This window comes from Dufourea novaeangliae, unplaced genomic scaffold, assembly GCF_001272555.1.
Source record: "Dufourea novaeangliae isolate 0120121106 unplaced genomic scaffold, ASM127255v1 scaffold47, whole genome shotgun sequence".
Lineage (NCBI taxonomy): Eukaryota > Metazoa > Arthropoda > Insecta > Hymenoptera > Halictidae > Dufourea > Dufourea novaeangliae.
This window is the reverse complement of record NW_015373920.1, coordinates 477,538-505,000: the sequence shown is the minus strand read 5'-3', so window position 1 is coordinate 505,000 and position 27,463 is coordinate 477,538. Positions and strand designations below refer to the sequence as shown.

The following is a 27,463-nucleotide window of genomic DNA, read 5'->3' as shown; positions in this document are numbered from 1 at the left end:
AGACCAAATCGTAAATATCAATTAATAAATATTTATGTTAGAAGGATATGGAAACACATGAAATAAAAGTAACATAATTATAAGAACATGCAGCAGACATATTTAAGATTACATATGTATACATTGCTCGCAAGTATACATTAAGCCAAAATTAAATTTATGAAATACATACATGGATGTGTTTCTTGTATACTCTATCTCAGAAGTAAGACAATTTAGATGTTAACATTTCTAGAGAAAATTCAAGAAAAAAAGCTACTCTTCATTCTTATCCCAGAGTGATTTCAAAAAAAGAAAATCGTATGCTATTCCTCTAAATGAAGTGACAAAGAAGATAGAAACCAAAAAGACACCAGATATTCAATTTAACTTGTTAATACATGTAACAATTGGCTAGTGAACAAAAATTAATCACTGTACTATTCTAAACAGTAAGTGTCACGAAATCCGGAAACGATTCCTAACAGATCTAAAATTTCTCGCCGGAGTGTCACAAGGCTGGGATGCAGTGAAACATAAAATTTGAGTCGATCGAGATGTTAGAAAGAAAGGGCCAGCGATTATTAAAAGAAAAAAGAATACCTACGGAGAAAGTTTTTGGTTATTGCCGATCTCGACTAGACGAGAGATATTACGGAATGACGCCGAGCAACGAATTGCACGGGGAACGTGAACGATAATTTCGGGCTTATGTACGCTAAAATAAACTCTAAATTCTCAACAAATGTAATATTTACATTAAATAGGCGACGAAAGTTCCTTACACGGCAAAGTCTATCAGAGACTGCGATTGCTTGATAGTGGCGCCTCTCGGATATAGACTTTCAACACAAACCGTACAAATTGAGGTTATGATTTATTTCAATTCTACGATTGTTTATAATATTTATTACTTGAATTCAGCTAGGAATTCCACTTGTTAATAAGTTATATTCGTCGTTACTATGATACTTGATTTCAAATTCTGCCAATATCTGATACAAATCAGAGTCGCCAGTGAGAGATTCTTAAGGAAATCTCATGCGACCTTACCTCGTGACATCATCAGTGTACAAGATATATCGATGCTTGTTATTTCAATCTACTTCTACTCTACAATTTACTGATAGTTATACTAGTCCAGTCAAATTATAATTGCGATTTCTTGCTTTTTTCACACAGTTTTTTATAGAATTTCTATATTTTTATACAATTAATGAAATATAAAATTACTCTATTTAGTACACGCTTCGTAATTTCATGTGCCAGGTGTGCATTCGAAGGAATTGATTCAAAATAATTTTCAAATTCATGATACATTGTAATTACATAACATTGAGTCTTTTACTTATTAATTTCAACTTCTTCTATTCAGAACTTTATAAATACATATATTGAAATTGCACTTATAGGACTACGTCGTTTGAAAAAATTTGTACATATATGCATTTCATCAATTTCAAAACAATCGAGTAATACTAGATAGAATATTTCATACTATGATTATAAATTGCATTTATTAAAATATCAGTATTCTTTTTTGGTAATGAAAGGGCTTCAACAGAAATCCAAAATTTTATTAATTTGTGTAGGTATGTACAAAAATATTTAATATCAGCGAAATAATGTCTCACAATGAAATCTCTTTATTTAACTAGGTATAAAATATCTGTACGTTTTCGTCTGAATAATTCAGACGCATTGGAATGAAAAAATATATTTGTCAAGGTGCTAAGGAATTAACGAAAAACTGGTTCCTCAGGATACAATTAATTTCGAAATACATTGAAAATATACGTTGCCATCTTTACTGGGTATATCGTTGGCCAATCGGATCACTTTCAATAAGCGGCCATTTTACTTTCGCTACGGTCGCACGAAGCGCGAGTCAGACTCTACGGAGCACCGTGTAATTGCAAGCCATCGCTTGCATCGTAGGTTTCGTGAGTATTTCGTGCGACAGGGACTTAATCAGTGTGATATTTTGGTAGATCGTTCACCAAAGGAAAACCTGGAAGATGGTTTTGGCGGAAAGAAACTCGGAGAATGTTAGAAACGGGCGCAGGTCGAGAGGCCCCAGCCCCAATGGACAGACTGAATCCTCGAGCGAGGAAGACGGAGGTACCAATTTTACATTACAATCGAATTATCCTTACAATTAATCAGATCCTATAAAATGTTTGCTTAATCGATATATTGTAAATACATAAAATCCTCAATGTAATATTTTTTGTTTGCATGCTTGTATATTTTTCTATTGATTGAACGCGAAAATCCGTAAGGATCTTCAAACAGCGCGCCCCACTTTTCCTCTTTTTAAGTTCTTTGCATTTGCAACCAATTCTTACAGTTATTTTTATGAAACTAATTCGAATATTTTATGAGTTCATTCAATATTCGCGTTAGTTTTTTGATACCAATTCAGCTTTAAGCGAAAATACATTAATTATATTGAAATGTATTATGCATTTTCAACTTGAAATTATTTATAAACACAAGATATAAGTATTAACAAAACATAAAGGAAAGAGACTTTATTATTGATTCCTTTTAGATTTGTGTACTATAATTATGCGATTTATGTTAATTTTGTAATGATAGTGGGTTTTTATGTTGACTAAGGATGATTGGTTTTTAAGTTCCAGCAGAAAAAATACGAGTTGGTCGGGATTTTCAAGTCATAATTCCAGAGTTTATTCCAGTCAATGGTATGTTACATATTATCATTATTTGATTGGTATTAAACATTTGTATTATACATACAAATATAATGCTGCTCAAATATGGATGCATGAATGTACATGAGAATAATAAACAATTATGTTCTATAAGGAATGGTTTTTAAATCCAATCCAACTTTCATAATTATAGATTTTATATTTTAGAACGACGATTAGATCAATGCCCTGACAGAGCTTTACTTGTGTGGTCTCCCACAACAGATATACCTGATCAAAAGTGTGAGAAAAAATTGCAGTTGTTATTTGATTTACAAATTATTTCTTATCACATGACATTCACAGGAAATAATTTTTTCAGTGGATGAATATATTATATTGGCTAAGGAAAAATATGGTTACAATGGAGAACAAGCCCTGGGAATGTTGTTTTGGCATAAACATAACTTAGAACGTGCCGTATTAGACTTAGCTAATTTTACACCATTCCCAGATGAATGGACAGTTGAAGACAAAGTTCTTTTTGAACAAGCTTTCCAATTTCATGGAAAAAGTTTCCACCGTATTCGACAAATGGTAAGAAATCTTCTCTGTATATATAATATATATTCTTTAAACTGTATTTTCTGTAGCTAGATGTTTGTTTCTTATTTTTATATTAATCTGTTATATCTTGTCCTTCTAGTTACCTGACAAATCTATTGCTAGTCTTGTCAAGTACTATTATAGTTGGAAGAAAACAAGAACTAGAACATCATTAATGGATAGACAAGCAAGAAAGTTAACAAGTGGTGGAAAGGAAGGAGAAAATGGGAGTGAAAATGGAAGTGAGTTAGGCTCTAATACAGACAGCGAGTCGGAAGAAAAAGTAAGATACCCTTTTGATATATCTAACAAATGCACGTACTAGACATTTACATGAAATCAATTCTCTCTCTCTCTCTCTCTCTCTCTCTCTCTCTCTCTCTTCTCTATTCTGTCTCTTCTCTTTCTCTCACTCATTCACTCACTCAGAACAATAGCTGTACTCTCATAAGCATTCATAAAAATTGTGTTATTCATCAAGACAGAATAACGAATTCGTTTTAGTTGCTTGTTTAATTTTTTATAAATTACTAGCTTTATGTTACCATTTTCATTTTACTATTTTTCCATAGAGTCAATTTATTTAAAATTAATTAACATTTATGCTATTGCGTGTAGTAGTGTTCTCCTCTTGCTGCATCTTAATGCCATGGCACTGGCTTAAAAACACATATGTATAATGTTTAAATACTTACATGCATTTAAAAAAATGTATCCACACGGTAACGTATTCCATGCGATGAATAAGAGTACGATAACTAGGCAATTAATGTACAATTAGTAAAGGTCACTAGTACCGAAAATAAAAAATTAAATGTAAAATGAATTCGTCCACGTAAAACAATTGGAGATCGAAAGTTATTAAATTCATGCACCAAGTAACATATATTCCACAATGTATCAGTAAAAATTTTCACAACTGTTCAGAAATAAGTCCGCATCCGCCATCAATCATACAAAACTAAAAAGTTATACTCTCGTTATCGTTGTATCGTGTGTGAACGTAAATGTGGAACGTTCCAGAAATGGACGATCCACCGCGGAATACGTCGTGGAAAGAACCAAGCTGTGCCAGGAAGCCAAGGCACTGACGCCAAAGCCCCATCCGACTCGGAAAACGCCCCTCAGGTTCAGGTACTCAGCCTAAACCTTACCCAGTTGCATACGCTTATTATATTTTGCTATTTTGTGTATCATATTTATTTTCCTCTTTATCGTGTAAATCCTTTTACCTTAACAAAGACAGTCAAGAGATTAGAAAGTAAGAAAATCCAGTACACAAGTAATTCATACATTAGCAGATTCGATAGGCTGAAACCTAACTGAGGAAAAAATATTGAAGCACACAACGAATTATTAACTTTGAAAGAGATCGGCTTTTAATTGCTTCAACATTATTAACAATACTACACAAATGTGTAGTACAGATTTAGAGTTGCTGATCTTTCATAGCAGACCGAATTAAAGATTCAAATAATATGTTCATGCATATACTTCAATATTTTTGTTTTGTAAAAAGTTACACTTTAGAGACTTAGCTTAGCTGAATGTAAAAGAATTAACGTGGTGGGTGAGGGTGGGGGGATGATCGGGCTTGATTTTACAAAGGGTATTATGTGTTGTAGGGCTCGTGCAGTAACTGTGGCGTTGCTTGTCATAGTGTTCGTGCGACGCCGAAAGGACACGCGTGTCATAGCTGCTATCTGCACTGGAGGTCAGTGAGTGCAAGTAAAATTAAATATCAGTAATTAAAAGAAATTATTCGAACTTTCCTCAAATTAAGAATGTTCATACAAAATTTTTCTATTCTATATTCAAGTAGTACAAAAGATGATCTCTACAAATCGACAAGTAAAATGTTCTAGTACTCACGCTACTCATACACATATTTATAGGTATGTATGAGCATTCTTGTCAGTGCACTAGCTAATGTTTTGAAAAATACTTTCATTCCATGCATACCTGTCTTTTCTTTTTATGAAATCGATCCGTACGATACACATCAAACTTATTCAAATGATTTAGGCGAACTGGTGTAGCAAGGCCATTAAGTTCCATGCCAGGTCGTACAAATAAAAGAAAACCACCCCGCGGCCTGGTCGTTAATCATGATGATTTAGCAGCATTGGCTGGTCAACCGAATCAAGCGAACAACAGTTTACAAGCAATCGACACTGAAATTGTTAGCTTAAAACGACAAGTATGTTCTTAAACAAAAATATCAGTTTGCAACGACAAACGTGTGGATACATTTTTTATACGCATAGAAAAATAACTTATACGTTTTGATACTTAGCGGTAGAACGTTTATTTAGTCATGTTTATTATCCAATATATAGATACAATCGAACAAACAGCAAGTAAGCGCACTGAAACGGAAAACAACTGATGGTATCGACGATTTGCGACCACCAGAAGTGTCGAGTCGTATAAACGCTCGTTGGACAAATGACGAGTTACTATTAGCCGTTCAAGGAGTTAGAAAATATGGAAAAGATTTCTCTGCTATTGCTGATGTAATTGGTACCAAGACGGAAGCTCATCTACGATCGTTTTTCGTGAACTATCGACGGAGGTATAATTTAGATGCGGTTTTAAAGGAATACGAGGCTGAAAACGGCCCTATATTGATTGATGATGAAAAAGAAGAGAAGGTAAAGTATCTGTCACTCAAACCGCACAAAGTATTAAACGATACCAGTGATTTAATTATTATGTTTGTACTTTAGATGGATGTGGATCAACCAAATGAAGCTGCAGAATCATCTCAAAAGACGAAATCATCCGTCGGTCTTGGACAGACGGCTAAATAACAAATGAGTATATTGTTGAGTACTAAACGTGAGAAAAATAATCACAGGCACTTTGATAATCGATAATATCATAGAAGAGAAAGGTATTTGTCCATAATTCAGTTTTTAATATACATTTATTTTTATTCTTGGTTATATATATCGCTTTACTCTACGGTGGTGCGATTTTACATTAGGAACAACCAAGTACAAGAAACAATTGTTTATTTAAGCTTGTGCGTGGTCCGGCGATCCGTATAACGAATATATTGATGAATTAATACTGAAGAAAGCGTGTGAATTCATTCAGCTAGCCTTACTTTTAGTGTAATATAGTTTGTATGTGTCTGAAATGGGATGCTCCTTAAATGGTCTCAAAGAAGCGTGGTTCCATTAAAGACACCTAGCATATGATTCTAAGAAAAATTAAAATTTCATTAGGTTGATGCATCCAGATGCAGGTATAAGCATTATTAAATAATATACACATTGTACGTAATCACGGATGCTCATTATCATCTTTCTTTTATGAGTAAATTAATTGTATTCTGTAGCCCATAATATTTTTAGGTATACATAAAGGACATAACAGTCCTATTTTGACTAATGAAAGTAATTTAAACAAAAGAATTACTTGTTTCGAATGAAGAAAAATTCATTAATAACGGATGAAGAATCGATAAGATTGTAAAAATATCTCTAAAAAAATGATATAATTCACAACATTAAGAAAATCGTGTATCGCTTGGTAACAACTGTAAACGAAACAATTTATATATACCAGAGAATTAAAATGACAGGTTCATATGCGGATAATCAAGGTATCTTGTGACTATTTCAGTACTCTAACGATTTTTTACCCGTGCTCAAATATTAACTAGCCATTGTTCTAAAGTTTCTGTCGCTGTAACACTGCTGCGTTTGTATCGAGTTCAATATTTTTGCGTGAATTTTGTGTCAGTTTATGCACATTCTATGTTCAATTATTTATAGAATTTTTAAGACGTTAAAATAGTTTACGTTGGAGAACTTAGACTAAAGACAAATAGAAATAAGAGAATAGTATGAACAGAGCATTCACTTATTTTACATTTCATTTGTATAGAACACTTTTTATCGGAACCATTTTAATATTCCCTTTTGTAGTGTCATAAGATTTCGGTGCCGGATGAAAATTCTTGTATTTGTGCCTATGCATTTCTGGCCGTACAAAAGAAGTTTAAGGGATACAAGGTTGTATGTTAAAACTATACTTTTCTTAGTCCTCTCCGTTTCTCTTTACGCCAAATCATAATGCATACTCAAACTATAATAATGATACAATATACCGAGAATCAGACAATCTTCCATTCTGTGCGGAAAAGAAACGACGAGGAGGGAAGAAAAGTTTCTCCGTATCTTTCCATTTAAAAGTTTTTCAAATTACTAATTACAACTTCTTGGAAAAGAAGATGAAAGGTTTAACACGTTCGTTGTCATGTTATTTTATTTAAAATATGAAACTGCAACAGTCGTGTTAAACATCTTATTTATAGAAGAATAATGCTCAACGAAAAGGTACAGTTTCATTAAAATTTTAACGAAGGAATATTTAATATTTTATCAAGGTACATCACAAAGCAGATTTTTTTTATAAGTTTTATAGAATAACAAATTTGAGGGGTTGAAAATCGTGCTGCAAAAAAAGATATATTATATTAAGAAAATAAATATATTTTTGTGGCTTTCAGCTACGTACTCGATCCAGTTGTATAAACGAATAATGGTTCCTGAATATTTCTATTATGCAAAATTATGTAACGAAAGCACATATATATATATATATATTTAAATTGACCGTATTACAAAGTAACGGTGCTTCTATACTTACAAGCACAAGCTTCTGTACTCCATTGTAGAGGAGTATCTCATTTATAATAGAAAAATATATTGATTAATTGAATGAGAAGAAAGTCAGAATAGTTTGTTGTTCATGCACTGTTAAATATTCGAACGATTATAAAACGCATAAGCCTGTTTAAGTCTTGATGACTATAATTTTAAATTAATAAAATCTTAATAAATCTATTTTCAAGAAATAGTTTAATCATGTAAATTGCTCTAAAATTCGAATTTCAAGCTAACTGTATAATAGATAAATGGCAGTAATTTTTTTCATCATTATCGTTAGACAATATTTTCAAGTCTTATCGACTTCCAATAATTTGCACGGCTTCATGGTAGAACATTAAACCTCAAGTATGTGTAACCTTTAATATAGTTTTATGTGTACAACTACACATTTACTATTAATAGCTATAGTAATAATATCGTTAGTTTAATATATTTATCTAGGTAGTGTCGACTACTTAATGTTAATGCAACAAACAGAAACACTCGCAAGCGTGTGTGTACGATTTCTTTGTCAGAAAGATGTTATTCCACGAAAACGATTCTGAGATTAGGCACACCTTAGCAATTGTTATATAAACATACTTTGATGTAAATAGAAAGAATCACCAAAGAAATTTACTGTAATCGTTAGCGACATATCACGATGGCGGATCACATAGTCGCTAGGACTATCTGGCCCGGACAAGTTGTTGCAAACTGAAACGATAAAAAGCATTGCGATCAGAGGCGTGCAGCAAATAATTTGGATGTTACCTTTCAATATCATTTTTGTTTGACCAATAATTTAATGACTGTAAAGAATTTGAAAATTCAATGAACTTGTACCTAATTATAGAAAATTATTTAATTTCGTAACTTAACGTAGTATATTACATTTCGATCAGTTCTCATTACATTTTTCATTCATTCATATAGTTTTAATACGTGCAATTATTTTACATACGAAAGCACGGCGCAGTGTTCAATTATGTTAGATGTAAACTTTCAGTAGCTTAAGATTGAAAAAAGAAGTTACATGCAAATACTCTGTTGTGTAGCTATCACTTTTCCTGGCAAAATGCCACCTTCTTTCTTTAATTATTATTTAATTATAAATGCATTTAAGTACCAGACGATGCGCGGTCAGCGAATAATGTTTCTTCAAACAGACGAATTTGCTTGATACGTGAATGGTTTTGAAATTCAAGTTTTGTAATTTTATATAACGCCGATATGATTCTTTCGAGAAATTAGTCGGACACTTCTTCACTACTTTTAATTTATGCAATGTAGCTCAACAATTAAGGAAATGTAATTTCTTGAAAGATGTTACGATAGCAAATTCGCCAGTTTATATTTGATATCGTGCAACTTGTAGATACGAATAAAAGATATATGTTACGGTGGGACATTAGGAAAAACCGAGAATTCTCGCAGTGTGTAATATATTTTATGATCGTTCAAAATTTTTCTAATATTCTGATACGATTAAATGTAGCATAATGTAAATACGAAGTTATAAGCTTTGTGAATGTGTACACATTCGTATTACCGTAAGGTGTACAGATGTATTTATTCGGGATTATTAAATATTTCTTGTGTATTTTGATGGGTTATAAAACATTTATTTGGGACTCCTCGACAAGAATTATTAGTTCATAATTATAAAATACATCAACATTGCTTACCGTTTATTTAGTTACAATTGTACATTGTGATTATTATTAACTGTACTCTTGTATTACAATTTTTTGCTTCCGTAATAAATATTCTACGTATTTAATATTTAATACAATATCTAAGTTAGTGTTATCGAATAGACATTCTTGCTGAAGTCGATATTTCGCCTCCATCTTATCTAAAACATCAATGAGTCTCTCATTATTGTTTCTTGCGGTATTTTCTGCAGAGCACTTGTCCGAATTGTACTTATTTCCTCGTATGTAATAGAAACAAAGATTTAAAAACTTCGACTCCTCCCTATAAGCAGGATTGTCGTCATGGTAGAAAGGATTTTCAATTGCTGCGTTAACGTCGAAGTTTTTAATACTATGTGTGAATAGTTTCAGAAAAAATAGATTCATATCCTTATTCGTAACAAATTTTGGTCGACCAAGCATTACTCGCTTTAATAATGATTGATACATACATTCATCGTGTTCAATTGTTTGTAAAATATGTGCTCTCAAATTCTCCGCAATACCATCGCGTATTTCTGAAATTTCATCCTTCAACAAAATCAAACAGCAGTGCAAAACCGTTAGCTTGTTTGCGTTTGTTAGTTCTGCAAAGCGACGAATTGAAAATTGTATTAATTCAACCGCTATTTGTCTCTTATACTCCTCTTCGTGAACACATAAATTCAGAACATGGGATAATATCCGGTTTATAATTATATCATTATCAGAATACATTATTATTAGTATAAATTTCAAACGCCATAGTTTAGAATTTGTTACACTTTCTCTTGTTTCAAAGGATAAATTTTTCACAAAGTTTTTCATATTCAATTTACTCATATCGGATAATGATAAATGTTTTAAAGTGTCGAGAGCATAAGTTACCATTGCATTTACATGCAATTCACTGCAATTATGTTCATTTAATAATAAATGTTCGAGAACAATTTTCAAAACTGGCATACAACTCCCTACATTATTTAAGAAGGAACTGCTTTGATCAATACAATGGGAGACTAAAATTTTATGCAAAGTATCAGTGTCAATAAAATTAGTTCGTCTAACATAGTCTGCATATAATTTTGTAGAATGATCAATAAACTGAAAAAATCCCGGCTTTATCCTTTCGGAAGATAACACAGAGATATTTTGATCGAAGCAAAATATGTCTGTGGAATCCAGTTTATCGGAAATAGACTCCGACAATTGTAAACAGAGCACTTCTAATATGTAGCATATTTTATTTTCCCCTGCGGGTATAATACCCCAAATTTGTAATATTTTTCGTAATCGTAACAATTCTGCGCATTGCTTGGGTTCCTGATTTACATATTCTACTGCAGCCGATTCCAAACTTATATTGTTAACTTCAACCAACAGTTTTTCTTTCAGATACTTCATCGTTAATAAATAACCGTGGATCAAATTGGCATTTTTACTCAAGGAAACTTGATGCTTCAGTTCCATAATCTCACATTCAATATTTAAGAAGTCTGTCAATGCTGCATAGGCTTTTGCAGCTAGAAGTCTAACGTATAAAACGGGATTTTTAAACAATGTACGTAATAAATGCTTCATCTTTGATACAAATTCTTCGGAAGAATAATCGATCAAATTAGAACCACTGTTTGAAAACTTAGAAAGAAGTATAAGGATGTGTACGACATTTGAGTGCAAATATAATGCGGTAGAAAAATCCATGAATGTGGATGAAAAATTTTGCACTTCTTTCATAACATAATTCGCGAGTATAGGATAATGTGTGACAAAATGATTAATGGGATAACCGTTTCCAAAGTCCACAGACTGTCCATAACTTTGGCCCACCAATCTCGGAACTATTGCACCAAACAATTGGAGGCTTGCATTTCTGAAAATATGCATAGTAAATGTAATCATTCTTATATCCTTTCGAAAACTGTATTTGATGTTACCTTATAGTCCATATTTCAGACTCCAAGTACTTGAAACAAGTCAGTGAAATCCTTTCCATATATGGAATTAATTGTGCGTGTATTTCTTTATCAGCTACCAAAGCACGCAAGAAATGCAAACGTCTTGCACAGGGAGAATCATGTTGACACTCGACACTTTTTGGAGAGACATCAGAGATATTATCCAGCAAGTCTAACAATCTTTGTACCGCAAAATGCAAAAGCGGTCTATCTCTTCGATTATCACTGACGACGATTCTATGAAACATTATTGATAATCCTGCACCTCTTCGGGTGATGTTTAAAGAGTTCATGGCGTTATCTTCTAGGATACGTAACACGTGCATTTTTGGTAAATCATAGTACTCAGCTTCCTTGCATAAACATCTGCGATTTTTGGTTATTCTTAATTACACGGTAATGTGACTGTGTTATTTATGGAGTTTAAATAATACCTAGTTAAATGTCCTACTGCTGTACCCGCGGCTTCCACTACACCTTTGTGTCTACATCTGAGTAATACAGTTACAATAATATCAGCAGAGCATTTCACTGTTTCATAAGAATACCTTAATGTTCCTATCTCAGAAGCTATTTCACAAGAGACCTACAAAAAAAGGGGGCACTTTGTTGTCTTACATAATTTCAATTAAAATGTTATATTAATTCAAAGTATACAATAAAAATGTTTCACCTTTAAAGACATCCAAATGCAAGAAATAAGAACCTGATGAGCAGGAGTTAAACACAACTCCTCAAAGTCAATGTTATCAACTTTGCTATTCTTAATAGCATTATCAATTGCTAATCCCATTTCTGCGAATGAAGATGAATATTCTGCAAATTCAATTTCACTCTAAGTAAAAAAAGACATTATTTACACGTATTATGGTGTTCTACATTTTTATATTAAATATGATATACCTGTATTTTCAGACTTTGAAGAAAGTATAGACAGAAAGAAGTTAGAAGCGTCCTTCAACAGATGTAATAGTTTTTTAACAAATTCTAAAGTTAAACAACTGTTTTCGGGACCATTTCGAAAGGTAATGTTCAATAAAGCAGTTAAGACTCCATAAAACGGTTTATTCTGAACTATTGCCTTTAGTATGTCTTGTTTCATCTCTGTTAACTGACTTGCAGCTTCATGAAATAAAAAATCTGTGTAACTTGAGCAGTTATTAAAACTTATATATTCAGCCAGAATATCGAAAGGTAGCCAATTTGCTAGAATTGAAATCAGAGCAGTACCACTTTCAATTTCATAAAACTTTGACGAATTGCTATATTTCAATGCCACTCTATATAATATCTAAGAAAACATCGATTATATAATTACTTTATTAGAAGTGAGAAACGTATTAAATAAATATTCCCTTACTTGTTTCTCCGAATTGGTTAAAATATTCAAGTCGAAATAATCAAGAATGATGGAATTACTTAGTTGCTTGACATCAAGTGCAGAATCTAATACAAGTCTTAATAAACAAAATAAGCTGGCTTTATTTGTGAACTGCCAATTATCGGTCGCTTTTAGATGCTTTTGTACTAACAAAGTACAGGATGCATTCTCAATATTGCTGAATTTATTCAGACCATTGGCATTAGTAAAAGAAAGCATAGCCTTATATAAGTTTAAACCAAGTATTTTTCGTTGATAACAGGAACCAATTTCGAAACAATCCAACAAAAATTCATGCAACCAATGCGTAATATAAAACACATCATTTATGCAATCTGGCTTAGTATCACACATCTTTAAAACACTGGCAAAAAATACTTTAAAATATCTAACAATTCCATCTCTCATACACACTGTTGTACTGTTTGCATTATGCCATAAGAAATTCCTTGTTGTAAAGAACTGATCCTTGGTTTTATCATATAGATTGTTCACCTCGTAACAACTTATGGCAAAACCATTCAATCTTACAACCTCATTTTTATGATTTATGTAACATTCGATGTTTGGTTTCTGTGGGAGATCGATGTGCACTTCTCCGGCTATTCTCTGAAGATGTGAACGTAGGAAATATCCATAGATATCTCTAGTAAGATTCCATAAGTATGGCAATATGCTTTTGTATTTTTTTATAATTGGTTCAAGCCAATGTTTACAGAGTAATTGAAGGGCATTATAGTTAGCACTGAAAAAAATTACAAATTTATATCTAACTTCAATTTTCTTACCTCATTCTATATGAAACTCTAAAAGTAGACTCACTTTTCTGTTGTTTCCCAATGATGAAACAGATAATTCATTATGCACCCAAAAGCTGTCTTCCACTCATCCTCCGTTATTTTCTTTATAATGGCAATATAAGCTTTTGTACCCGCTGAACGTAAATTATACTTTGTTAAACTAGTAGATAAAGATAGCAAAAAGTCACGGGATGTCATCATGTTAATATTATCCCAAACATTACAAATTTCTGCTAGTATATCGTATTTTACTTCGTTTTGCCAAGAAATTCTGTCGATGCAATGTTTAAACACAAACTCCAAATATCCATTGTATTTCTTTTCCATGATTTTCAGGTACATATTAAAAATGGACACCGAATTCTGTTTACTTATCTCATTGATTGCATTACACCAATTTGAAAAAATAATTGCCTCTAGTTTTTGCTCTAGTGCTAAATCACACATGTCCCAAAAATTTGTACACATGGTTCTGTGTAACCACAATTCCAATACTTTGTATGCAAAATAAGAATGTTTTGTATACCTTATACAATGTTCATATGTAACACAAAAAATTAAAGAACAAATATCATTAGAATATATTTCTTTACAGTTCACTTGTAAATAGCCATAAGCAGAAATTAACTTAAATAATTCAAACTCAACAATATTATATTTTTCATTCAAGAAGTATAATGCATTGGAATTCGATGTTAAAAAATTTGTAAGTGTACCATTTAGAAAAACCAAAGTAGATTCCATTGAAAGTAAAGCAAAAAATGTGTGGGAAGCTAACAAAGTTTTTTCTCTTTGTACTTCTGAGTTTGGAATAAAAAGTTGTATAACATGTGTAAGTACTGGTTGCCATTGTTTCAGACTCTCGTCGTTCCATAATTGTTTATGCGATGAAGCATAGTTTATCAACCTCTAAAAGAACAAAATGACTTTATAAGAATAGCAAAAAAATAATTATTACGAATATACAATTATTGTACTAAAAAATACTGACTCTCAGAATTATAGTATCTTCTGTGCATGATTGTAGCTCTTTAATCAAATGAATCAATTCTAAATTTTTTGTACACATTTTTGTATAGGTAATTGAGATGTAAAGCACTTTATTCTTTGTGTTAATATTTGTACTTGTTATTCCCTAATCATATGAATGGGTACTTGTTGTTTGAAAATCGAATGTTGCTTTTGCAGCAACTTGTGCAGGTGAATCAGCCTTTTCTGTTCTACTTCCATCAATGCTGCATGTCCTGCAATTAATAGTTAATTGTTTTTTCAAACATCATTTTTGAATAATTATCAAAATAATTATAATATAATTAATTCCTGCAAAGCCAGAAACAATTGAAAAAGGTTCAAAAAATAATAAATCATTGCTTTAAGTGTGAATAAGCATAGTATTTAGCAGCCATCAAACTAGCTTTCTGCTTAAAGTTTTCTATGTGCCACATAATTGAAAAAGGAAAAAAACAAAGTGTTTCTAATATAACAGATTAAGGATTTTCATACAGTATAATAAGACAGTATCATGTTACTTTTAAGCATTTGTTTTATTATAAGTAATAAAAATAAGAAAACTTAATTTGAAAACAATTCAATAACTATTAGTTCAAATTGTGGTAACTTCTAAATTACAATCACTAAATTAGTTTTATGCTGGATTTGACTCTTCGGGAACATACCCCCCTTGCTCTATTTGCTCTTTGAATTTCAAGTACTCTCGCTTACGATCAAAGTGTTTTACCTAGTAAAAAGTGGTAAAAATGTAGATTTCATTAAAAATATGTTTGTATTAGCAAAAATAAAAATAATACTTTATTTAGATACATTTCACTGTTATTCTTTTTTGTATTCATTAAGTCTCAAGATAAAAATACTCATGCAGTGCTTAAAACTTACCCATAGTGCAGGACAAAACTTTTCATACTGATCTCTAAATCTCTTACATTCTGTTTCTGATTTACCATCATCAAGACATTTCCAATACTCATCCCTGTAGTTCCAACATTTTGTACGATCTTCTTTATTTGGGAAAGACATTCTAAAATAATCCACCCTTAGTATTAATCACTATGTAATTTGATTTTATCCATTTATTTGTCAGTAATATAGTTTTTGAAATAAAAAATAATACTAAATAGTATTCACAATTGAAATGCATAATACATACTTACCTATAAGTAATCTTTTGTGACTATATAAAAGTCTACAGTTAGTGTAAAAATTTTCACTGATGAATTCGAGATGTATTATAAGCACTTACTTTTATAGAATCATAAATAAGATCCTTAAAATAAAACGGAAAAACTGTTACATAATCTTGTATTTAGTGTTGCGTATCGTTTACACGTGAAAGAACAATTAAAGAAGGAAGAGAAAAAGATATTTATTTGTAAAACTATTTATATAAAAGTGATTTTTGAAAACATTACATACATGCATAATTATGTAATTTTATTTTTAAACGAGTATCGTTCAACACTTAAATAGGTTAATCATATGGATGAAGTCATTTTTTAAAATCATTTTACAATTTATAAAAATACATAAACACACGGCTATGTATATGCAACTACATAGGTTTAAATATTTAATGCTTTACAATATACCATATTGATATCATCCAATATAAAGAACTGAAACTAACCTGCTTATTTGTTTTGTTAAAATAAACTTGTTAAATATTACAATGAATGACGATAGTAATTTTTACAATATTTATAGCATTTGTAGTACTTTCTGCGGTAAAATATAAATATTTAAATGTTATATTTTAATTTATGAAACATGTAGGACATCGAAGTACAACTTGTGTATATAACGTTATCTTTACGGTCCACGCTGATCCACGCTAGGTGTATCAATTTTTTATTTTGGTAGAAATAAAAAATAGTCTGTAATTGAAGTATCGTAAAAATATATAAACACCAGCATTTTTCACGAATTATTCTGGATTGGTTAAATTAAATTTAATCGGGGTTCGCGTTGCCAATGAACGCATGGAGTGAATATGATGTAACATTCAGGAATATATTTCGTATTTTAACAGAAAATTATACGTAAATAATTACATCATGCAGAATATATAACAAGTATATCGTGTGATTTATTCTTGATATTTAATTATATACAAATACGTTTATCTTTATACAGAATATGCAACAATTACAAATTTCAGTTTCATGTTATAACACTCACTTTTAGTATTTTAAGCATCAAGTTTTCAACATTGATGTTGGCAGTGCCTGGGTCCATTTTGACCCACGCTTTCAATAGCTTTATGTATCTGAGAACAAAATCCTTGTATTTCAAAGAAATATATTTCAGAGTATAAATGAAAAATAAATTCGAGTCTAAATGGATTCAGGCATTACTATCTGTGCAGTCGTCGGAACCGTCCCCTTCCCAGAATTTAAATATCTTCAATACCTCTTTGGCAAATTAACAAAAACATGTCATACTTTATAAAATTCCAAAAAAGGTAGTTGTTTGTTACAACAAAAGTAATATTTTGACTGCATTATCATCAATTACGTTATCATGTGGAAATGTTAAAAGAATTTGTTTCTATGTGAGATAAATTATAACTAACACTATGACAATGCATGTGAATATCATCCCACCAACTAAAACAAATCCATCCTCTCTGGCTCTTCGTTCTATCAGTCTCATGGTGGTATTGGAAAGCCCCAATGTATTCCCAATATCTATCAATCGCTTGTGAGCTCCTTTCAAAGTTATTCTCTGATCTTTTAAATTATCTAAGATAGTGCTCCCGCTTTGAAGAAGATCATCCATCCCATGGACTGCATTTCTTAAACTAGAATTATGTTGAGAGTTATGATCTATCATAATGTCAACATGATCATTTGTAGTAAATGTTCTAGACAATAATGCCTCTCTTTCAGCTTCTTCTCTTTGCTTTTTGATCATTTTATTGCGCCAAGAATTTAAGGCAGCTGATAAATGACGACTATCATATTTCAGTTGGTCAACTCTCATTTTAGCATTTTGTCTCTGAAATATAGGACCCTTCAAGCATAGTACGTCGAGTCTTTCACAATTACTAAAAAAGAAGTACATAAAATAAGTACAGTTTATTAACTGCTAATCAATATTTGACTATATAATTATGTAAATATGAAGATGGTTTGAATATGTAACCTACATTAGTTTATTTGAAATTTACAAAGTTTGTTATTTACCTACCTGTTGATAAGATTTATTTTTGATTCTATATTGTTTTCAACCTCGTTGACATCCAGGTTAGGCGATTTTTTCTCGAGTTGCGAGAAAAGATGTTGAGTTTCTTGTACCAATTTATTTGTTTGATGATATAACGCTTCCATATTGTTTAATAAATTTTCCATTCGTATTTAACATCCACTAAAGTTATGACGTGTACAAACAGTATGTACTGTCAGAGCATGTCAGAGTAAATTGAGTAAATACTGGCACAGTGGTTATCAAAGCCATCAAAGCCTCTCCCATAATACATTTGTATATATTAAAATTTATTACAATGAAATAGACCAGGAGTTTGTAAAAGGCTGTGCTAGAAAATGATTACAAATCATCGAAAGTTAATCAATAACATCTATCATAGTTTTTAAAGAAACATAAAATATTTTTTTAAATATTACCTATCTATAAACCATGTAATCGTGTACTTTCCATTTCACCCAAAGAGAAGCTACTGACATCTTTGTGTTTGCTTATTGTACACAGAACATTTTCCTATAGTGCCAAGTATGTATTTAGTTCAGGTTGATAAAAATAATTATACAATTTGTCCCACCGTTGTTTTATTTAGCAAAGCAGGTTTATAATTTTTGTGTATTTTTAGTAATTTGCTGTTTGTAACAATGAAATACATCAAGTGAGACAAACTCGAAAAGTTATATGTATATAATTTGTTAATAGGGAAGGTTACTTTTTACAAATGGATATCGGTGAATTACTCTCGTACAAAGTGCGTAAAGTGGTGTCTAAGATATATCTCGAGTTTCGTTGTTGTTAAAAATTCTCATTGTAACTTAACTAACCTAACGAAGTTTTTTTGCAGCCGCCAAACACTCCAAAAAGGCCAGTGGCGGGAGAAGAAGATGATGAGGATGAATGGGAGAATGCTAAGAAACCGAAACGGGTTATTAAAACTCCATATCATCCACGACAAAGACAAGCAAGAGAGATTGATGTCACTCCAGTCAGAAGTAGTGAGCCTCCTACACCTATCAGAGCTGCTTTACCTTCACCAGCAAATGACGTGGTTGAACCACAGTTGACAGAAAAGGAAAAACAGGACATTTTAAAATATGTAGAAACTGAGGCCCCAGAAGTAGAAGCATTGGATGAAGCAACACTTAAAAGAATGGTACTTTTATTTGAGAAAAGAGCACTTAGGAATCAAGAAATGAGAGTAAAGTTTCCTGATCAACCAGAAAAGTATGTTAGTTTTAATGTAGGGTATAATGCAAGATATAAAGTTTAGGAAACACACGTAATGTTAATTTTAACAGATTTATGGAATCAGAGGTCGAGTTGCATGAAACCCTTCAAGAACTTCATGTTGTTGCTACTAATCCAGACCTCTATCCACTAATGGTAGAGTTGGGTGCTGTACCTTCTTTGCTTGAATTGTTATCACATGAGAATACAGACGTAGCAGTTGGTGTTGTTGATCTTTTACAAGAGTTAACTGATGTAGACATTCTACATGAAAGTCAAGAGGGAGCAGATACACTTATTGATGCTCTGTTAGAGCAACAAGTTTGTGCACTTCTTGTGCAAAATTTAGAAAGACTGGATGAAGCAGTGAAAGAAGAAAGTGATGGAGTTTATAACACTTTAGGTAATTATTTTTTAATTTAAGTGTATGTTATAACTTGACAAGTTTGAATAATGTGTCCCCTTTTCAGCTATCTTTGAAAATCTTCTGGAGTTCAGACCTGATTTATGTGCTGATGCAGGAAAGCAGGGATTGATGCAGTGGTTACTACGTAGGATTAAGACAAAAGCTCCATTTGATGCTAATAAACTTTATGCTAGTGAACTTTTGTCCATTCTTTTGCAAAGCACACCAGAAAATAGACTTCTTCTTGGTGAACTTGATGGAATTGATGTATTACTACAACAATTAGCAGTATGTACAGTTTTTATTTTCCAATTCTTTACTTTTACCATATTAGTTATTAATCTATTATGTTCAGTACTATAAAAGACATGATCCTCAAACGGCTGAAGAACAAGAAATGATGGAAAATTTATTCAATGTATTATGTTCAAGTCTTATGGCAACTGTGAACAGAGATAGATTTTTGAGAGGTGAGGGATTGCAGCTTATGAACTTAATGTTAAGGGAAAAGAAAATGTCCCGAAATGGATCTCTTAAGGTATGTATTGATTTGCATTTTCAATATATTCTAATATTGATAAGCTATACTTTTATCAGGTATTAGATCATGCAATGAATGGTCCAGATGGAAAAGATAATTGCAGCAAATTTGTTGATATTCTCGGGTTAAGGACTATATTTCCTTTATTCATGAAAACTCCAACAAAAAATAGGAAGAAGATGCTTACGGCGGAAGAACACGAAGGTAACTGAAATAAGTAATTGATATTTTTTATTACGAGTTTCTAGAAACCTCTAACTAATTGGTGTGTATTATAGAACATGTAGTATCAATTATTGCGAGTATGTTAAGAAACTGTAAAGGTCAACAACGTCAGAGATTATTAAGTAAATTTACCGAAAACGATTATGAGAAAGTAGATCGATTAATGGAGCTTCATTTCAAATATCTGGAGAAAGTGGAAGAAGTCGAAAAGAACACAAAGGTTCGTAATTCAATGATCTTACTTCAGATTGTATATTTACATTTTGTTATTATTATTATTAGGAAGATGAAGATGAAGAAGAATCGTACCTGAGAAGACTGGATGGCGGTTTATTCATATTACAATTAGTTGATTATGTACTGTTAGAAGCTTGTACCGGTTGTCCACCGGCAGTGAAGCAAAGAGTTACGCGGATTTTAGCACAAAGAAGAGCTTCTCTCAAAACTATTAGACACATCATGAGGGGTATGCCTTTTTACTATAAGACTTTCTACATCCAGGTATTCGTGAGAGTATACTACATGTAGTGTCTTGTTTTTAAACAGAATATGCTGGAAATCTTGGTGATGCTGGCGATTCGGAATGGCGAGAAGCAGAACAACAACACATATTACAATTAATTGACAAGTTTTGATGTACACATCTTAATGAAGAATTTCCAAATTTGGATCATTTCGGTGTATTTATATCACTATCGAAAGTAATCCTTTCCCCCATCAGCATTTAACATACGATATTATATATTATACAAACTCTTCTGTTTTATATACGAGAGCAAGTAAGTTCGTAAGAAAATTAAATGTGTGTGTGTATGTGTATATTGTGATTAATGCATTTTTCTTTTATTAATGGGTAACTATTTGAAATAGGCTGCACATTGATCTCTTCGCGATTGATCGACATATTCGTTGTTTCTTTTGCACGGTATGATGTTACATCGATCAGTTCATATCAGGTTACATTTATAAATTCGCAATTGCTTACGATTTCCCGTCGGAGAAGTGTTTTGTTGCCCATAAGTGAAAGATTTTATAAAGATATCATAGATGACTGTTAATAAAATGGATGAAACCAAAGTAGCGGTTACGAGCTGTCATGTCAATTCTGTACAAGCTAATCGCAAGTTCGAACGACATTGTCCGTCCATACGAATCGGAAGATACCGTTTATAATTTGCAAAATTATTACGGTGAAATAGTATTGTCGGATTATTTATGGAAGAGTTGTTATCGTCGCAAACAGTTCGGCCTTTACGAAAAATTCATCGTCAACAGCGGCTACGTGAAGTACTATCACAAGTACAATGACCGTGGAGATGCCATTCATTATCAGAGATACTTTTCTCGTCTGGAGCTTATTCTGTTTCAAGTAAGCGAAAATTCATTTAATTTCATTGAGTTTCCCGTAACATTATTACAGAACGTCCAATTACGAAATGTTGACGATGTATACTCGACGGAAGAGATATAGTGTGATATCATTATCGAAAATACATATTCGGTAAATGGTATTCCCAAATAAACGTAATATATTAATTTTCCAAAAATCATGGGTAGACTGCGGATGTTTATGCCAATTCGCATTTTCACAGACAAATTACATTTATTTCGTTAAAATGAAGATTATAGTAAGTTCCCTTACGTTTGTAGTACATAAGTATAATAAAGTCGTATTATTATTGGAAATCTAATATTACTCTGTGTCACATGCTCGTCATAAATATATAAAATCCGCAGTCTAATCATATGAACAAGGCTGACAACGAAGATCGCGCGCGTTTCCATTTAAACTTGTCGTTACCATGGTAATCCACGTGGACGCATGCGTATTCATTGGACATGCTTGATATTCTCTCAGAGAATTTCTCTGTACATCGTTCCAGTTCCATGGCAACCGTAGGGATGCGTGTGCTTGGTCAAGGGACCGAAAGTCTATTTCTTGAGTTTATTTTGGATCGCGTGCGCGGTGCGCTTGGTGGTGCATGCCAGTGGTATGCCAGCTTTCCACCCTTCGCGACGATTCCAAACAGACACGCCGCGCCGGTGTTGTGTTAGGGATAGTGGGGAGGGGGGTCAACGCACGGTGAACGATCGATCGCGATTGGTTTAGCCGCGCGTCCCGCGGCCAATTGGACAGCGCGCTGCGCTCTTGCGCGAAAGTTTGCTGCACGAGAGAATCGAGAGATGCCAGTCCGCTGCTGCAAGCTTTAGAGGCGCGGTTGTTGGTATTGTCGACCGGGTTCGGTATTCTCGCCGTCGTTTATCGTCGCGTTTCTCGTTGTCTCCGAGTCGAAGACAGCCCGTTGCGAACCTGTCGTCGGACAGAAAGATTCGTGCGTGTCGCGTGTGCTCGTTTCTGTGCTTTTTCCTCGCCTTGTGTCGGGAACATCAGCGAGCGAGTTCGAGGAGAACTGCGCCGAGGGAGCTCCGTCCTCGCGGAGAAGCAACCACGGTATGTCACCTGTCACTTTCATCCCTTGTTTCGTGATTAATTCGCGGATGTTATTGATTGGTATCGTGCTCTGGATCGGAGCGTGTGTACGCGCGTTGTATATACGAACTCTCGTACGAATCCACGTCCATGATTTGCGAAGTCATTAAGTCTAAGCCGCACGTTGAACGCTGGGCGACCTAGGGCATCCGTTGTTTGTTGGTAAAACTAATAGGGAAAACAATATCGTACTGCACATTGACGCGCGTGACACATACACATTGTATATTGTGTTCCTGCGTTTCACGTGTGTTGCTTCGGCAGCATTCAAGACAGTGCTTGATACTTGAATTATGCTGTAATAACATTAACGACCGCCAGAGTGAGCGTTTTGAAATTTCTTGTCGAAAACCACGAGTTACACGCAAAATTTCCCGTATCATGACCTTTTTCGACTAATATTTACTTTTGCATATATAGATGCTCGCAGTTTCTTAATAGTATTACGTAATAGTATATAGAATTCAATTCTTCTTGATCGGAACCGATACTGGAGTACATTATCGTATAATAAACAGAGCGGTATTGCTATTCTGTGCGTGCTCCAAAATTCAAAATCACGAGAGACAACTGAAAACTGAAAATTGGGCTATGGTGAGAGAGCACGCTGCTGCGCTGCGTCACCTTGCGTTCAGTGCGCGGCTACGCTTAAAACTAGACTGAGGGGTAGTTTCTTCGGTGTTGTTGCGCGTGAGAAACATTGGTATATACACGAGAACACAGTGGGCAACGAGGGTATTCGAACGATGGACTGTCTAAAAAAATTCTAAACCCGAAGAGAATTATGGGAATAATGTAGGATATGGAACAAATTTCGGATATTTTCGTTGGTCCCGCTGTACGCGTGAACGTGGCCCGAATCAGTGCGATCAGGGTTTCGCATCGAAGAATGTTCGTATTCGGGCAGAAACGTGTTGCTCGCGGCAGATTCCTAAAATAACTGTTTTATTTTATGGTGTCGTTAAGATTCACGTTAGTTTCCGTGCAGGCGACCACGCGCGCTCAGTTCGCTCTTTTACCACAAAAAAAGAAAAAGAAAAACAAGAAGGGATATCTCTGGTGACCGCGTGTCGTTCGCGGATCAATTCGATCTTTTTCGGTAAACACGTTCGACGCCCCGGGATCATCGTCGCAACCGAGTGATTAGACCCGTCGTTATAATTAGAACGTCTCGGATTTATCTGCCCACTGACGCGATTATGATCGGTTGTTGTAGCCCCCGATGAGATTCCGCGCGCGAATAATTTCCACCGGTGGAAACACGCCGTGAAGCGCGGTTACATGTATATGTGTGTGTGTGTGTGTATCTACATATCCGCGAAATAGTTATGCCCCCGGGGTCCGTGTTCCTCGTAAGGTTTCCCAGCCGTAACACCAGCTAAGCAGGCGTCTTTGCAGGGCAAAGCCAATTTTGCAATTTCGCACCCACATTTCGACGATGACGCAACGATACACGTCCCTTTTAACGTTCCGGAACACGTAACCCGGAAGGTACGTCAAGGACGAAGGGCTGTGCTTCTTTGTAATCTGTCCATTAATGATTTTACGCGGTTTATCTTCATCGACCCTATTTTTGGCGCGAAGTACTCTAAAATAGAGACTGAAACTTACTGAAAACGTTACTGATCCTATGCATCGTTTATAAACATGTTTTTGAGATACTTTTGCAGGAGTTGTTGAGATCCAGTGAATGTTGAGCGTATAGACTCTCAATACCTGTAGAGATACGTATAGTTAAAAGTTAAAGGTTGGGTTGATATCTGGTTTAGTTATCTAATTTCGGAGAGTCCCATAGAAACTTACTACAGGTGATACGGTGTGTATCGTTTTACCTACTCAAAGAATTAGCTAAGATTGTGAATGTCAAGGTGTACAACAAAAGTGTGTCCATTTGAGGAAGCTTCTCTACCTTATCGAGCCGTTCCAGTAGTTAAATACATGGTTGTATCATAACGGAAATCTTCAGTTATTTAATTGACCCTTTCAGAGGTCCGTGAAAAAGGTCACTACGGTGGTACCGCGGAAGGCGAATATTTCGCGGACGAAACGCGACCAGGCAGGCAGGCTTTAATCCCTCCGGGGTGGTTTATCGATTCTCGTCCGGCGCAGAATGCAAGCCGGTGCATCACTATGAATGCTGCAGACGACGTGCGACCTTGAACGAGTGGGTCGCCGCGAAAACCAAATAGAGGTCGGGTCCAACACACAAACCTTTCCTCCTCTCGCGACATTTTTGGGAGCACCTGGTGTAGTTTGTTCCGGTTGCCTCGAGGAATCCCTCTGAGACACGTTTTCGATCATGAAACAGCTTCGAGTTTCCTTGAAAAATTATTGAATTTTTTCTAGTCTACACGTCTGGTACCACGAGCCATTTTTACAACCGTGCTCGAGGCGACCACGCGCGAGAACTGAAATCGACTCTGGGACTAATTCCGAATCTGATTACACGGCGATTCGAATGTCAGCCAGGAGATACCTGTTAATTGTTTCATGGTCCTCGTCGAATCCTGTTTTTGACCACATTTTCGGGCCTTGCGAATGGCGCGTTGCGGATAAATTGAAATACCTACTTATTTAAGGAGGATCCAATTAGGCCGCCATTCCTGGTATCGCCGCGGCCCAGGTTTACGCCGTTATCGATCAAACTGTCCCAGATTCGTGGATTCTTCGGTGGGTGAAGCGTTTCTACAACGGGGTGCTCTAGGCAGTCTGCATGAGACTATGTCTCGTTGTTTTTACTGGTGGGGGGAGTCGGTTCAATATAGTATTCGTTAATATTAATCAGATTACTACACAGTATTCTTTTTTGAACTTTCACTTTTGAAACTGTACTTCAAAATAATGTACAAGTAATGTACACTTTGTCTTCGGCCTTCTCAAAGAATTCATCGAGAGTTCGAACTAACAGTCAGAGTGCAGTGTACCACTTCTTACCTTGAGCTCTCAGAATCATAGAACTTTCGAGTCTGATCTGTTGATTCAATCGAAAAAAGACGGTTCCCAGGTGTGCAGTTAAGTTAACGCTCGAAGTTAATCAGGGTCTCTAGGAAGGTTCGAGTCGCTTCGGTCAGGGAGAGTAACACCTTCGTTCGTGCGATTTAAACAGAGAAGTTATTTCTCCGCGGCTCAAGGGTGTATTTTTTTCATGCTTGAGATAATTGGGCCCCTAAAAGTGTTACTTTTGACTCGGTTAGCCAGAAGTGGGGCTGGCCTCGAATAAATTAAACAGAGAAGTAGCTTCACTTTAACACGGTTTCTACTTCAATTTACGGCTGTGTTTGTGCAAACAAGTTGAACAGTAATCGTTGGATCTTCGACTTTAATCCTTCGGCGTCGTGTTTTGTTACGAAATTGGGAAAGCTTATTGGGAATCCGAGGTCCTCAATGTATCTGGTCGGTTCGATTTGCCGTGTCACAGAATCCTGGCAGACGAGGAATCCCTCTCATACGACACTCTTCGATAGATTTTTTCTTGTATAACCTCCCACCGTCTGAGGCATGCTTGCGCCGTGAAAGTTGCTGAAAGCCTCGCTCAGGCCACTCAAGTCGCGAAAACGCTGAGCCAGCCACTCAAGAGGACCGACCGAGCTGTGGAAGCGCAGTTGCCTGGGACGTGTAAGCCTCTCCTTCGTGGACATTTTTGTCGGTTAATTTTTAAGTTGGAAGTACAATGATAGAGCTTGGAATTCTGAACCCAATGCTATTTGTTTCAGTCGCATATGGCTATTAGTTTATGAAATATTTAATGTTCAGTGTCGAGGAACTTTTGAACACTCATTGTGGATTTACTGTAGCGTTGCGTGTAACATGTTGATCGTTGCATCTCTCTCGCGGTCTTGATTGCTCCGTTGAGAAGGATTTTAATCACGGTTATTCCAGAAGATCAGCTTAGTTCTCGTGTATACACTCTCTTGCGATTATTACGCGTGTCTCTGATGTAACCCTTTCCCCCGGTTTTGCAATGATCCTGCATGGACATTAATCATACGGCGGTCCGTGAATGCGGAGGAACAATCTTGTAGGCAGGAATAGTCCCGGAGAACAACGATACGATTTGCATGCACGCGGTCATCGATTATGTCATCGTCCGAGGAGGAGGAACAACTCTGCCGCAATCTTTGTTCTTCGAGCGGGGCTTCCTTTCCAGCTTTGTCCCCGTTGTTTCTAATCCGTTCCCAGGTGCTGTGAGCACGGTGTGGATCATTCTTTGCTGTCGCAGCTTCGTTTTTCACTTTCCGATTGATTATACGACGCGAGATATGGACCGTGTCGCATAGTGATATAGAAAAAAATAACGAAGACAGAAGTGTTGTAACTAATGGACGATGTATACGGTATCAATATTTAAAATATCTTTCCTAATGTTTTCTTTTCTTCTTAATATGTAAAAACTCAAACAGAGCAGAATTTTGATTTCTCTGCTAGAGACTTTACTATGTTAACAATAATAGTGTTTATTAAAATCTTTATTTCATTGTATTTCCCAAGTTAAAAGATGCTATAAATGCATAAACATTAGCAGTCTGGTCGTCACACACGGGATGACCCGATAATTCACGTGTTCCGCGCGACAAGAAGGAGAGAATAGCTAGAAATCGCGAAAGTGAACCGTTCCGCTCGAGTTCCCGCCCGCGGAC

General features: G+C 34.6%; 5 protein-coding genes across 6 annotated transcripts; 2 read left to right on the top strand and 3 right to left on the bottom strand.

Annotated features, from left to right (window-relative positions):
• Positions 1 to 1,860: 1,860 nt before the first annotated feature.
• Positions 1,861 to 6,285, top strand: LOC107194470 (REST corepressor 3). Of its 2 annotated transcripts, XM_015584099.1 has the most exons (11): positions 1,861 to 2,100; positions 2,619 to 2,687; positions 2,865 to 2,939; positions 3,019 to 3,233; positions 3,343 to 3,525; positions 4,266 to 4,376; positions 4,868 to 4,956; positions 5,268 to 5,442; positions 5,582 to 5,896; positions 5,972 to 6,138; positions 6,268 to 6,285. In XM_015584099.1, exons 1-10 carry the CDS (start codon positions 1,998 to 2,000, stop codon positions 6,053 to 6,055), a joined length of 1,419 nt encoding a protein of 472 aa, XP_015439585.1. In that variant the 5' UTR covers positions 1,861 to 1,997; the 3' UTR covers positions 6,056 to 6,138; positions 6,268 to 6,285. The 2 variants fall into 2 exon arrangements, with proteins under 2 accessions (XP_015439585.1, XP_015439586.1); XM_015584100.1 differs by lacking the exon at positions 4,266 to 4,376.
• Positions 6,286 to 9,630: 3,345 nt separating this feature from the next.
• On the bottom strand, positions 9,631 to 14,790 carry LOC107194452. The gene is made up of 8 exons (XM_015584076.1): positions 14,713 to 14,790; positions 13,744 to 14,630; positions 12,901 to 13,666; positions 12,444 to 12,831; positions 12,214 to 12,356; positions 11,975 to 12,126; positions 11,520 to 11,906; positions 9,631 to 11,455 (listed from the first exon to the last, which is right to left on the bottom strand). Exons 1-8 carry the CDS (start codon positions 14,788 to 14,790, stop codon positions 9,631 to 9,633), a joined length of 4,626 nt encoding a protein of 1,541 aa, XP_015439562.1.
• A 66-nt stretch (positions 14,791 to 14,856) lies between these two features.
• LOC107194474 (cytochrome c oxidase assembly factor 6 homolog) lies at positions 14,857 to 15,904 on the bottom strand. The gene is made up of 4 exons (XM_015584104.1): positions 15,890 to 15,904; positions 15,615 to 15,756; positions 15,398 to 15,459; positions 14,857 to 14,965 (listed from the first exon to the last, which is right to left on the bottom strand). Exons 2-4 carry the CDS (start codon positions 15,753 to 15,755, stop codon positions 14,857 to 14,859), a joined length of 312 nt encoding a protein of 103 aa, XP_015439590.1. The 5' UTR covers position 15,756; positions 15,890 to 15,904.
• A 1,310-nt stretch (positions 15,905 to 17,214) lies between these two features.
• Positions 17,215 to 18,064, bottom strand: LOC107194463 (Golgi SNAP receptor complex member 2). The gene is made up of 2 exons (XM_015584090.1): positions 17,925 to 18,064; positions 17,215 to 17,781 (listed from the first exon to the last, which is right to left on the bottom strand). Exons 1-2 carry the CDS (start codon positions 18,062 to 18,064, stop codon positions 17,283 to 17,285), a joined length of 639 nt encoding a protein of 212 aa, XP_015439576.1. The 3' UTR covers positions 17,215 to 17,282.
• Positions 18,065 to 18,415: 351 nt separating this feature from the next.
• On the top strand, positions 18,416 to 20,990 carry LOC107194464 (beta-catenin-like protein 1). The gene is made up of 10 exons (XM_015584091.1): positions 18,416 to 18,464; positions 18,562 to 18,687; positions 18,781 to 19,160; positions 19,235 to 19,566; positions 19,634 to 19,857; positions 19,925 to 20,107; positions 20,167 to 20,314; positions 20,389 to 20,555; positions 20,618 to 20,801; positions 20,882 to 20,990. The coding sequence occupies exons 2-10, from the start codon at positions 18,658 to 18,660 to the stop codon at positions 20,968 to 20,970; spliced, it is 1,737 nt and encodes a 578-aa protein (XP_015439577.1). The 5' UTR covers positions 18,416 to 18,464; positions 18,562 to 18,657; the 3' UTR covers positions 20,971 to 20,990.
• Positions 20,991 to 27,463: the final 6,473 nt, after the last annotated feature.